At 35.8% G+C, this 13699-nt stretch overlaps 1 protein-coding gene across 10 annotated transcripts in view; it reads right to left on the reverse strand.

Moving 5' to 3' along the window:
• DMD (dystrophin) overlaps window positions 1-13699 on the reverse strand; it is a 1234381-nt gene that overhangs the window by 414151 nt on the left and 806531 nt on the right. For all 10 annotated transcript variants that reach the window (XM_084305928.1, XM_084305932.1, XM_084305933.1 and 7 more), the window contains one exon: window positions 4495-4670. In XM_084305928.1, coding sequence (XP_084162054.1) covers window positions 4495-4670 — 176 coding nt within the window. The remainder of the gene's footprint in view (window positions 1-4494; window positions 4671-13699) is intronic.

Consider the following 13699-nt stretch of genomic DNA (forward strand, 5'->3'; position numbering starts at 1 on the left):
AGTTGCTTATCTCTTCTGTAAGTCTACCATGCCCTTTATGACATGCAGAGAGCAGACTTGCACATACTACCAAAAGTGAGCATGCCACAACATTTGATGGCAGCAAAACAACACTTCGTTTTGTTCTCAATACCTTCATTGATGCTACCCACAATTCTGTAGCCTTTTTTGGCTGCCTCTACATTTTGAGCCTACAAACACCATCAGTGTTGATGGTGTGGTATGGAGAGGTAATTTGTGTCGAGAAAATGGTTGATATTAATAAAGAAGGGGGAGATGTGGGAGCGTGGCCATGGGGGTGGGCAAGCACCGTAGTTGATGATAACATTAGACTCTTAACGATGAGGCCATCAGGAATATAAAAGAGTTTAGAGGGAACATAGAAGGGTGGTTCAGGAGACTCCATGCAGTCTCCGGTTTCTTGTTCTCCACCTGGTTCTCTTGTTTTCCAGCCGTTAAAGCATGGAAGTTTCTGGGTGTTTGCTGTTGTTGTTATATTCAAAGTTGTTTGACCAATGAAAAGTTGTTTTTGAAAAGGACTGCTGTGGAGAGAAAGGTATAAGAGGAGAACCTGCCCTCAAGATAAAAAAAAAAAAAAAAAAAAAAAAAAAGCAACACAATATATGTGTTATGTCACCAATAAAGAAACAGAAAGAAGGAATGAAAAGGAACAGGCTAGCAGAACGGAGACCAGGGCGCAAACAGGCACTTTGATTGCCTCATGAAGATAGGTTTGGCCAAACTCAGCAAACTGCTCAGAGAAGCTCGTACAGAAAGTCGCTGGAAATAGGCGCACTGGAGCTAGGAATAAGCTCAAGCTGAGAGAAGCGGACCCGCGCACACAGCTGCCCCTCGCTGGTAAGCAGTTGCGCATTATGGGGAATCATACATCCTTAGAAACGAAGACTGTCCTGGTAACCTTACAACTTATTCTCCTTATTAAGGATCAGATAGTTTATGATCCTGAAATATGGGACCAAGTTGAGGTCAAGGTGTGGGACTCCGCAACTAAAACTGACAAGGTTGCGGGGGGATTGCTCGGCACCTGGTGAGCAATATCTGAGGCCTTAAAGAGCCCTGTGGGACCACAGTCAGAAACATGTGGTTTGCCAGACAGTGAGGGAGCTGTGGGCTCAGTTACTGATCCAACTGGTACACCATTGGCCTCTCTGCTGCAAAAGGAATGGAAAATTAAGACTGTTAAGTCATGGAACTTAAAGGATTGTCTGTTACCTTTTCTGATTGTACACATGTATAGGTGTACTTGGGTTTAGTATGTAAAAGCAATGGTAATGTTTGATGTTTGTGTGTGCATGTTGGTGGAGCATAGACTCCCCGCACACCCAGTGCTGTTTACTTGTCTTTTATACTGATATTATATAAACCCATTTTAGGATAGAATAAATCTTGTGGTTAAAAATTAATGAGAACAAAATAGATGACATCTTGTTATCTGCTGACCCTCAGTCAGGCTGAAACTTGAAATAACTTGAGCCAACTTGGCATTTCTGCAGCTTGGGAAACAACAGAGTCAGCCAACCTGGCATTCTTTTAAGCAAAAGGTGAAAAGTGCATCACAAGGAAGACCTTCCTTGTGATGCAAGTGGTCTTCCTCCCAAAGACCACGGCCCACATCCCAAAGACCCCGGCCCACAGTTCTTGGGAGGCTTTGAGCAAGCGCAAGGACTGATAAGCTAATTAACATACGAAGCGAGAGTAGGCGGATTTAGGTAATGAATATGTATAAGCATTAATAGAATATTCATTGTTTTGCTGTATAAATATGAGATCGTTTGTTACTTCGAACATGCACGATAAGTGGAGAGATCCCCCGTGAATCCAGCACTGCAATAAAGAATATACCACTTAAAGAAATTTCAGCTTCGATCTTTGAATCAATACCTTTTATAAATATTCCTTTTATAAATATTACTAAATTCAGATTGAGTTGAGATTTCATTTATAACAGTAATAACCATTGAGTAGTGTGTGAACCTGCAGTACTGAGCCACTGAGGAAATCAAGGAGGAATTAAGCATCAGGTAATAGGGAATATAAAGTTATGATATACTTTTACTTTGAGCTTCTGCTTGCAGCATGCCCGCCATTGCAATCGCAAATAAAAATACTACTTCACTGAGATCCTCTCCTGAGCCTGTGTTATTGGCTGCAGATTGTTTCTCACAACTGTATGTACACAACAGTAGTCTCATAAGAACGATTCCTGTATAAACCTATAATAAGACACACATATAGGTGGTGGTAAGCAAGTCTGAGTGAGCAAGAAGTGATGACACACAAAGTGGCAAGTAGAGGCCACTTTCTTGTTTGCCCTAATTTTCTCATTAAGAACAAAGCAGACATTTTGTGTGAAACGGGATTCAGAAGAAAGAACCTGAATGTACCCCAAACCTAATCAGAACAAATAACAAACAACTGAAAGATGTCAAAGCACAAAAGAGATGCAAATCTCATGCCAACAAAGCAACATAAAGATGTGTTTGTCTTTTCCTGCCTGGGATGAGACCTAGATAGAGTACACCAGGCATTTCTGTCACCTACGGTTGTTTCTTTTGAAAATCCAGACCGTGGGAGTGAAAAGAAAAACAAGGGAGTGAAAGAAAAACAAACAAACAAAAAACAAAAACAAGCAAAAACAAACAAACAAACAAACAAAAAAACCTAGTACCTTGTCTAAGGCAGCAGCTAGAGGGACAGTAGGATTGTAGGATTTGCTTCTAAGATCTGGGAGCAGGTCCGGCAGATCTGTCATAGCCAGGAAGACCAGGCACTAAACACAAGCATAAAATCCTCCATTCTGATGCACACAGGTCTCACCACAGCAGTACATCAGAGGCTTTTATATCAGTTTAGCACAACACTGTATGTTCACTATATGGCAATCTATACACTAACCTAGGTCTGTGCAGCCACAATACTCAATATTACACAAAGTGTCTTTCCAGAGGAAAACAAACCAATCACAAAACAGTCAGCAAACCAAACAGATCAAAAGGAGGAATGGGTGTGGGTAAAAGGATGCTTATTTAAGATCATATAGGAAACATAACTGGATTATTCCCACATAAGAGACCCTAGGCTTCCTTAAACTTTAAGATTTGCCCCAAAATTCCAGACTGCTAACACAGCCTCGAGCCAAAACGGCATTGAAATGCGTCTTTTTGTTGATAAATGAGGTAGAACACAATAGCTATGTTTACCAGAACTAAGGACAGATTTTATATTCTCAAAGCTCAACCACCAATCTCTCTCTTCAGTGTTACCACAGCAGCTTATGGGGCTATTAAAATGATGTGTTATTGTTCTGTAAGTGTTAGCACTTACTTAACAAGATAAGGATTAGAAACACAGATGGATTTCAGTTGTACAAAAGAACAGCTTTTAGGGCAATAAATAAAGGCAAAGGACTCCCTTGTGTAATTACCATCAACACCTGGAGATACAGCAGAAAGAAACATTTAAAGTGCCATGACAGCTGTAGCTAACTCTTTGCACCGCCTGCTTTTAATGAGTTCCAAGTGAAAATTTAATCATAATTAAACTCAACAATAACCTTTCAGGACACTACCCATCCCGAACATTTTCACAGCTTTTGCCCCCCACAGCTGTAAACCACAAAAAAATAGCACCAGAAATAACAAAACTATTGCGCGCTACTCATCCTCCTAGCAAATCTCTAGTACTCAAGAAGGAGTATGCTTAAAAAAAAAAAAAAAAGTTTGAAGAAAGCTTTGCCAATGATTGTATTTTAAAGCAAAATGTCTATTTAGGCCTGGCATATGGGTTAATAAAACACCGTTTTATAAAACCTAATAGAACAGCAACAACAACAACATTATATATATATATATATATACACACACACACATTTTAATTGAAAATATTCTTTTTAAACAAACCAAACCATTCTAGTTATTATCTGTAACTCAAATGCTCCAGGTTCTTCTGACTGCAAGAGAAAACCAAATTGATCTGGAAGTGACTATAAATAACATTAAATTAACCAATCCATTCTTTTTATCTAACCTGAATGAAATGCAGATATTAATGGCATTGAAGATGAGAAGTGAATTATAGGAGGATTAACTGTATCAATTACATAAGGTATTATTAGTATTACAGAGATATATTTTAATGACATACTATTAAATAGAGAGATGCTAAATCAACTGTAAATTGTGGAAATGAAACTCCAATCTGTCCTACTTTTAATCAAGAAATAATGTATGTTTGTTTATTGTTGTTCAGCATTAGGACTGAAATTACAAAAATGTGGAGTATGGAAGGGAGTGGTGGCCACTGATAGCAATGAGTAGAAAAGAAGAATTAAAGATGTGAAATGTAATTACTAACAATTTCTTATGAATACAAAAACACTAAGCATTAAGAGAGAGTTCTTTGAACTTTTAAGTCTGAAGCAAATCTAATATAGCCAAAACTGTTTCACAATATTTTTGCTCTCTTTTAACCTACCTCTTTTTTTTCTCTACCAGCTGTTTGCAGATCTCCTGCCACCGGGTATTCAAACTTCCCAGTTGTTCCTTCAGCACATTAGCATCTGCTGTTGATGACTGCTCAATAATTTCTTCACCAGTTACATTCAATGTTTTGACAACAGCTTGCTGTCGCCCAATGCCATCCTGAAGCTCCTGCAAAATACCCAGCACATACACGTATTTATAAAAAATGTCAAGCATGAAACAAAATGCTTCATCACATCCTGGCCAGATGGAAAGATGTGAAAGTCTTTGCTCTCCCCTGAATTCCAAATACAAAAATCCAAAGACAGGAAAGCATCTTTTTTTTTTTTTTTTTTTTTTAAACAAGCACCTTTCAGTGCATCTTTTTAGACTTTTCTCTCTGTCTTCTTTTCTGATAGAGATAATTACAGCAATATTCTGCAGATCATTTAGCAAGAAAAGCAGGTGAACAAATTATTTCTAAGCCCCTGAAGGTAGACTTATTTCTAAGTGGCCTACAAACCATTTTAAAATTTAAAGTGTACATCGTTTGGACCTCCTATTACCTATCAACACAAATTAGCAATGTAAAGAAAGAAACTGTGTGGAGTGCTTCTCCAGATTCCATTACAAAACACATTTGTCTCTGATTGCAAGAAGCTTGATAATTCATTTCTTCATCCTCGTTTTGGGTGGGAAGTACCACACTCCTAAGAAACTATATTTCTTAAATGGTCTCTGTCTACAGAACAGAATGCAGAACTACCAAAATGTAACCAAGATAGACCATTTTCTAAATCTTCATTTATTTACTAAATACATTGAGATACAGTTCTACATCTTTTACCATTTTTACATCTTCTACCATTAAAAAAACTATCATACATGTTGCTAGTTAGTTCATTTAAAAAAAGAAAGAAAAGACGGTTCTGAATCCATAACTTAGATTTCAACACTGTATGCCTGTTCAATAAAGTTTGTATTTATAAATATAGAAATCAATCATTTCCCATTCTTAGTCATCAGTAGAGCATGAGTAATTTTTTCCACATAATTCCTCAAAATGTACAAGGGAAGTGTAAAATCATTGTCAACAGTTTACTGCTAAAATAAGCAGAAACACTTCAGCACTCATATTTATAGGTTTCACAATCTCAAGAAGGGTGTTTGATTCATATCTACATACAAGAGCAACTTAAATGCTGAATCTACCTTTTTCTGGAAGAAATCAAATATTTTAGTGTGTCATACTCTGGAGCTACATTATATACTTGTTTTCTCTTTCTAAACATATAATAAAAAATACAGAGAAAGTAAAACATATAAACATTACATCTATCCTTGAATTGGTGAAAATTGGCAGAACATAGATTTCCAAGAATATAAAGATGAACATAAAAGCCTTTTTTGATATATATATATATATATTTAATTATTTATTTATCTTGTCTATTAGGTCTTCAGGTATGAGACTGAGTAAAAGTTCAAAAATTCTTCCATACTTGAATTGCTTTTAATATGACCACATCTCAGATGACAATTACTACTTCGTTAACCAGCAAAAAGTCAGTTGTGTGCCCTGTCCCAACTTTTGCACACATTTTAAACAGATAGCTTGAACACCATCACCTATACAACCTGTGGCAGAGAGGTCAATGACAGCAAGATACTACAGCATGTACTCACAGTCCTGGACAGCAGTCAGCTGAAGCATAGAGGATTGAGGCTAAGCTTATTCTTATTACAATTCTCACTGTGTTTTTTTTGTTTGTTTGTTTGTTTGTTTGTTTGTTTTTCTTTTTTCTTGCAGCTTTTGTTATTGGTGGTGTTATTTTAGGTTGCTATGAAAGAGAAAACCATGAAAATTAATCATGTCTGTGGTACCCCTCAGTAAAAACTATTATGCTACTTTTTCTAAACTATTTTCATCACCCATAGTTTCAGAATAAAAGAGTACCAGAGTGATGAGCGTAATACTGCAGTAGTCTGCATACTGATTTTTTATGTTTTGATAGGATGAAAAGGTTAGCACTTCCAAAACAGAAAAAAACATTTCTGCAGGTTCTTAGCTAGCTGCAATAGTCCAGCCATGTAGCATCAAGCACCCTGCTGGCTCCAAGTGTCCCAGCACAGCTTGGAACACGTAAGGTCTTAAGACAGTGTTGTAGCAGAAACTGCAGGATCTTTGAAGACCCAGCAGAGACCAATAAAAGCCTCTTACTTTGATGTATGACATTTTCTTGTCTTTCCATGATGCATGTTAATAAAATAATACCTGGCCCAACCTCTGGCTCTTATTTTCATATACATGATTCACTATTAGAAATAAATAATGTTAATGGTCAGGTAGCTTACTGAAATGCAAATATTCTCTATTGTTGCGAGGCTGAAAAGTTGTTGACCTTTCCAGTAAACGCCTCAGTTTTGGTAAAGCCCAGTTTAAAACAATCTAGATTTTGTATGCATACACAGTAGTTCCCACTGATTTGAGCACTAGAGCTTTTGCAGGTAAATCATAACAGTAAGACTCTGGAGAAATTGGTTTAGGAGAAATATATCACGATACGAGGCTTATTTCCAGCAAAGAACCTGAAACCTACTGCAGGCACCTGTGTGAATATAAGTAACCACTTCCTGCAAAAATGACTAAAGGCTTCTACATAAATGTAACAAAACTGTTCAGTTGGCTATTCACTTGGAGCAGGAGATTAGGGCAAGGAAAACAAAGACAGGAAATTCTACTTTCTGAATTTCAAAGTTTTTAAAATTAAAATTTGTAGAAATAAGAGGTTGTCTTTGCAACATTTTTTCTATATAACAGGAAAAAAAATCAGCGTACTATTACAAACTGAAATGTGAATTAAAAGCCTCTTTAAATACTGTTACTGAGCCTTCTTTCTCAAGTTCACAGCATCTCAAATTAGTTTCTTTCACTCCTCCAGCATATATGAAAAATATGTATAGCAACTATTACAGGATTTCCACATTTATTTCAACAGACACAAAATTAGCCAAGGGAATTTTCTGTTTTATTCTATGGAATATTATGCAATAGGCGTTACAAAATAAAAATAAATAAATAAAGTTGCTAGCTTAGTGGCAGGGATAGTCTTTGGACTTATGATCCCTAATGCCAAAATGGGAACTTTACGTAGGATGTGTAGAAAGGAGAAGTGTGAATTTTCACCAGAGCATGGGAGAACACTCCTGGCCAAATTGTACTGGTCTCAAATTGCACCAGGGGAAGTTTAAAGTAGGAAGAATTTCTTCACAGAGAGGGTGATCAAGCACTACAGCAGGTTGCTCAGGGGAAGTGGTGGAGCCCCCATCTCCGGAAGTATTTAAATGACATATGGACATGGCACTAATGGACATGGTTCAGTGATGGCAGTTGGTAGGTCAGGTTGACAGTTGGACTTAATGATCCTGAAGGTCTTTTCCAACCTAAACAATTCCATGATCTGGATTTCAGATCACTATAAAGAAAACAATTTGAGACTTTTTTTCACCCGGTGTTCTGTTCATTTGATGCTCTCCACATGATTAAAGTGAAATATGTGTGCTGATTGGCTATATTTGGCTATAAGTTTGGCTTAGTACAAGTTTGGCTATCTTTCATGGCCTAAAAAAAGGCAGTTTACCCTTACTAGGTACCACACAAAGCATAGCAATACATGAGGACTTTTTTTTTTTTTTTTTTTAATTACTTATTTTTAAGTAATTTTCATATAAAGCAAACAAAAGTGTTTTTAACTGGTTTTGCTGAAAATCATGTTTTCTTACATTCATCCCAAAGCTATGAACCACAAACACAACTTATATTTAGTAGCTAAAACTTGCCGGCAGCTATAGTTACCTATTCCCTCTCTATCTTTGCCACACACCTGTATGAGGACAAGATGCTGGGAGCCTGCAAGGGTTTGCCTCTCATGGCCTGATAGCATGTGGGGCTACAGAAGGAATATTGACATTGAACCTGCTTCGTGTAGTTTCATTTGGCATTTCACCCCTTCATAAAGAAATGGAAAAATGAAAGGGCAAATAGTCCTTTGGATTCACAGCTTACTCAGACGGCTACCTGAGATACTTATATTTGCAATTATACAGTTTCTAATCACTTTATGAACACAGTGAGCAAACTAACCTAATTAAGAAATGAGATGTTTATATAATATTAGAAATAAAACAACCCAGAAGAGACTTGACATCATATCCACACATGCAGCTAATCACAGTTTTGAGTGGATTGCAGATATTTACATGTATTTTGTGTTTTCAAAATGTTGAATTTTTAGCCACTAAGAAAAGCAGATGACAATATAGTTACCTATCACTTCAATTTTTCTTTCATGTGATTTTCAAGCATAAGTAAGTGGTGAGTAACATATAATTGAAGTAAGGTTTAAGCATTCTCTCAGACTACAGTTGGCAAAAACAGTATATTAAGGAACTTCTACCTCTCATACAAGGTTTTACACCTTGATAATGACCTCAACTAATTTAATATAACTTAAAATTCCAAAGACATTCAAGTGATATTACATTTATTCAATTTATTTATTTTTATTTTCCAAGGATTAGCAAACAGATTTACTTAAAATGAGATATTATGCACACTATTTCAGAAAACATCAAAGTATAATAGAAGCAAGAAAAGAAGCATTTTGTAAACAATTGGGGAAAACCTTCGCCAAAGTCAATAGGGCTGTTTCTGCAATAGCAGGGGACTTTTATTATAGTCAACTTGAAACTCTGGCCTTGTTCACTATTGGTTCTCATTTTTGCTCTCGTGTATTTTCTGACAGTACAGAAGCAGCTGCTTTACGATTTTTGTTTGAATCAAACAGGAAAAAAAAATGGAGAAAAAAAAGGAGAGTAGAAAATGAAAGAGAAATTCACAAAGGAATTTCTTAACCTGATGCTTTCAGCAATACTTCTGACCCCCCTCAACCCAATGTATTTAGAACATTAATTCCATTGTACTCCAAACTTACAAAGGTTTGTGCATCTGATACATGACTTGCAAAGCTGTTCTTGAGACGAATATGCAGTATAGGGAATATTAATAAACAAATCACAACTAATGGTGACAAGGTTGACAAAGTTTTTGGTAACAACATTATTTTTTACAAAATACTTTCTGATGACATCATATGTTGCTTTCCTAAGAAAGTTAAAGGTCTGAGAGACCCTAAATCTACAGGCATTCCTAGTATCATCTTGGCTATGGCATTCAGTTCATGCCCTAAATGTGTGGTGAGAAACTTTAAGAAGTTAGATACCTTTGTACCGTCAATGACAAAATAAATTTCCATCTTTCTTCCCCTTATTTTATTTCTTTCTGATGCTGCTTTTATTTTTATTATTTTCAGTGGAATTATTCAGTGGCTTTACTATTCATTGCCATTGTATTTCTCATTCCACTTTCTCTTCTTTTTTCTTCCTCACTCTCTTTCAGCCAATCCTGTGGTGAATTCCCATATAAACCCCCATAAATAAATCAATAAATAAAATAAATTTGCGTTCACTGTTATGCCACTCTCTTTCTCTCTCTCTTTTTTTTTTCCCCTCTTGATCTGCCTTCCTCAATACATTAATTTTATGAAACTGCATCATTCAAGGAGACAAAAGGAACTTTCTCCTGAATAAAGATGATCAGCATATGCATCAAGGTTACATTTTTTATCAGAAGTCACAATGATGCTTGGTTTACTGCTAAGAGTTATGCTACAAAAATTTCTACACAGCTGTGCTTGTGGACTTTGAAGACACTTTAACATCTAGAGATGTAACACTTTGGACACCTAAAAGTGCCTGTACTTTCTGTGGAGCAGGCTGATTCTTTGTGAATCACCTTATAATACAAACTCTTAAAATAGAGCAATGTATTCCCGTTGATTCAATTGCAGTGTTTTACCTCAACTGACAAAGTGAAATTGAACAACACACTCATCACAATGATTCCATGCTGAAATTTGATTTTTAAAACCTCTGACTGTGCCTTATTCTTGGTTTAGACAGCTGGCAGTAACTTTATTTTCTCAGGAACAAACAATAAAAATGACAAAAAGCTATTTTGTCCAAGCCAGACTGACATCAAACAATCTTATATATTGCATAAAAATAATTACTTAATTATTAAATTATTTTTTAAAAAGTGTGAAACTGAAATATCATATTTTAAACAGCAGGAGTTTTTTTGTTATTGTTTTATGATGACTTATTAACAGTTCCATCTATATCCTGTAATAATACTGCTACACATTTGCTTAATGTACCAACATCAACATCATGATATGTTATCCTTTTTTTCCTTTTTTTTTTTTTCCACTACAGTTTTTTCCTGAGAAACATCTACTTTTTGTAGATAAAGAGGAATAAATTATTTAATTATACAAGTAATTTGCCACACACACTTTCAAAAAAAATATGCATCACATGCCTACTTGCCCCCATTTTTGTTTCATGCCTTTAATAATGCTTGTGACAAATGACCAGGCAACATAACAAAAAGATAAATTATTTCCTCAGACAAATTCTTGGTACTGATTAAAATAGTAAAAAGGAAAAAGATTTGAGTAGATTATGATTTGGAGTAAACCAATTTGATTGCTTAGACTCATTTCCCATATTATGTAAATTAAACATTCATCTGAGTCTCTACCCACTTACCTAAGTGGGTATCAGAATGACATTGTTTATCTGGCATTACTTGTTACTTCTTAGTTAACTTGTCATATATCATGCAATTCTTTCTGCAATCTCATTTCCTCATCATTGAATGAAACAGCATTTTAGTGTTAAGCTTAATCAGAATCTATTCTACTAGCAATCTAACCAGCACTTTCTTCTTTTCATTGTAGCAGACAAATTTGCTCAACAATAATTTATTGTTATGGAAAAGCCCTGTAGCAGCACAAAGAAATAACACAAACAAGCTTCTAAATTTTTGTAAGAGGCACTTGCAGGCAAAAAAGGTTTTAAGAATATATATATATATTTATAGCTTTCCCTTAATTAAGGTAAGCTTCAGATCCTAGAAGTATGTAAAGGTATTATGCACCACTTTCAGAAATCTGTAGTCATTAATTTGACATTAATGTGCTATTCTTCACTCACTTGCGTGAATCTTTCTTCTGCCTCAAATTGTATAAAAGCATGTAAAAAGTCTACATAGATGCAATAATATAAATCAGGTATTTGTGAAAACATTTGGTGGATCTCTATCCCCAATATAATTTGCTAGCATTTGGTTACCACAGTGAATTTATCCATTCAATATATGTAACTCTGTTCAAGATTCTATTAGAAATAAGGAAGAAATTAATTTCCAAGTTAGTTAAATCACATTGTTTTGATCTGGAGACATTACCGGCACTTTGTTAGGATTAAAACAATCAACAAAAAAGTAAATGTTTGTTTCCTAGCTATGTTGTTATAAGCTGCTATGCAATCTTCATTACTACATGTGCATTCTGTTTGATACTATATTGGCATTATGAATCACAGAATCTTAGGACAGCCAATGGAGTTGGAAGAGGGGAAAGAAAAAAAAAAAAAAGAAGAAAAAAAAAAAAAGAAGAAGAAAAACTGCAGGCTATGTTTGCTAAGGAGCTGACAATAATTTGCTGCAAAACATTTTCTTAGGGTAAATTATTATCTTCCTTATGAGGAAAGGCTGAGAGACCTGGGTCTGTTCAGCCTGGAGAAAAGAAGACTGAGAGGGGATCTCATCAATGTGTATAAATACCTGAGGTGTGGGAGACAGAGGGATTTGGCCAACCTCTTTTCATTGCTTTGCAGGGACAGGACAAGGGGCAATGGCCACAAGATAGGGCATAGGAAGTTCAGCACCAACATGTGAAAGAATTTCTTCATGGTGAGGGTGACGGAGCACTGGAACAGGCTGCCTAGGGAGGTTGTGGAGTCTCCTTCTCTGGAGATATTTAAGTCTGGATGCCTACCTGGGCAGCCTGCTCTAAGGAACCTGCTTTGGCAGGGGGTTTGGACCCGATGATCTTTCGAGGTCCCTTCCAATCCCTTCTGTGATTCTGTGATTTGAATATTATTATCACATCTGTGAAAAGAGCGGCTTTTGAAAGAACTGACAGTAGGCTCTGGTCAGGTTCTACCTATAAACCAGAACCAGGTGCATTCTGTGAACTTTATTCTTTGTACATCAGCTGTACATGAGAGTCCAAAGGAAAATAAAATTATTGCAGAACAGCTTTCTGGGTAAATAATAAATACCATAAAATAAGAGTGAAATTTCATTGTCACTTTATTGGCCTAAATTTTTTTAATATAATAATTTGTAGCATAAGCAACAGTATAAAACGAACCACGCTGGTTTTATTATTCTATTTATTATTACAAAAATAACAATTTTTGTTTGAATTTTTATGCAAACTGGTTGGAGATCTTTATGAAACTGCTATTCTGTCCTGCTTTGTAAATTATTTATTTTTTCCATATTTTGATGACATTTAATTAGAAAAACACAAGGTCCAGTGCAGCCCCTGATGCACTGCTGACCATCCATGACTGCTGTTGTACAGAAGGAAATGTGGGTGCAATGCAATTGTACATTTTATCAAAATAAATGGAGATATATAACTTCTGATATTCAGCTAAAAGCTGCCAGTCAGAAGAGTTCCAGGTTTGTTTAAAAGTTTTATGTCCTTACAGATTTATCCCCTGACTGCTCCTTTTCCTTCTATAAGCAACGACAAATCCATTGTTCATTAAACAAGGCATAAAGGCTGAAATTCCTGTATTTTACCTATACAAAACCTTCATTCTAACTTGCTGTCCTTCCAAAAAAAAAGTGGTAGTATACTATATCTTATTTGCCAGGTGACTTTACACCTGATTTTCTTCAATAATTCCAGGTTGTTGTTACTGCTGCCTGTGTTGCTATAAACTATAACTCTGAACATATCTCCAGTTCTTACTAATACCTACTGAATTTTCCTTTATAATTAGCTCTTGAGAGGGAGATTTCATCCAGTAGGACTCATTAATATGAACTTCACTAGGATGGCAATCTGGTCTATGAGAAGATCATGTAAAAATCATCTGATTCCCAATTCACTGCAATCAAGTCAACCAAAATTTGTCTCTTCTGGTAACAGAAGTTTCTCATACCTTTAAACCCACAAAGGTAAAAAAAGAAAGAGGCTTGCAAACTGATTTTTTCCCTTACATACACATACTGT

Source organism: Netta rufina (genome assembly GCF_964035555.1).
Source record: "Netta rufina genome assembly, chromosome: 1".
Classification (NCBI taxonomy): domain Eukaryota; kingdom Metazoa; phylum Chordata; class Aves; order Anseriformes; family Anatidae; genus Netta; species Netta rufina.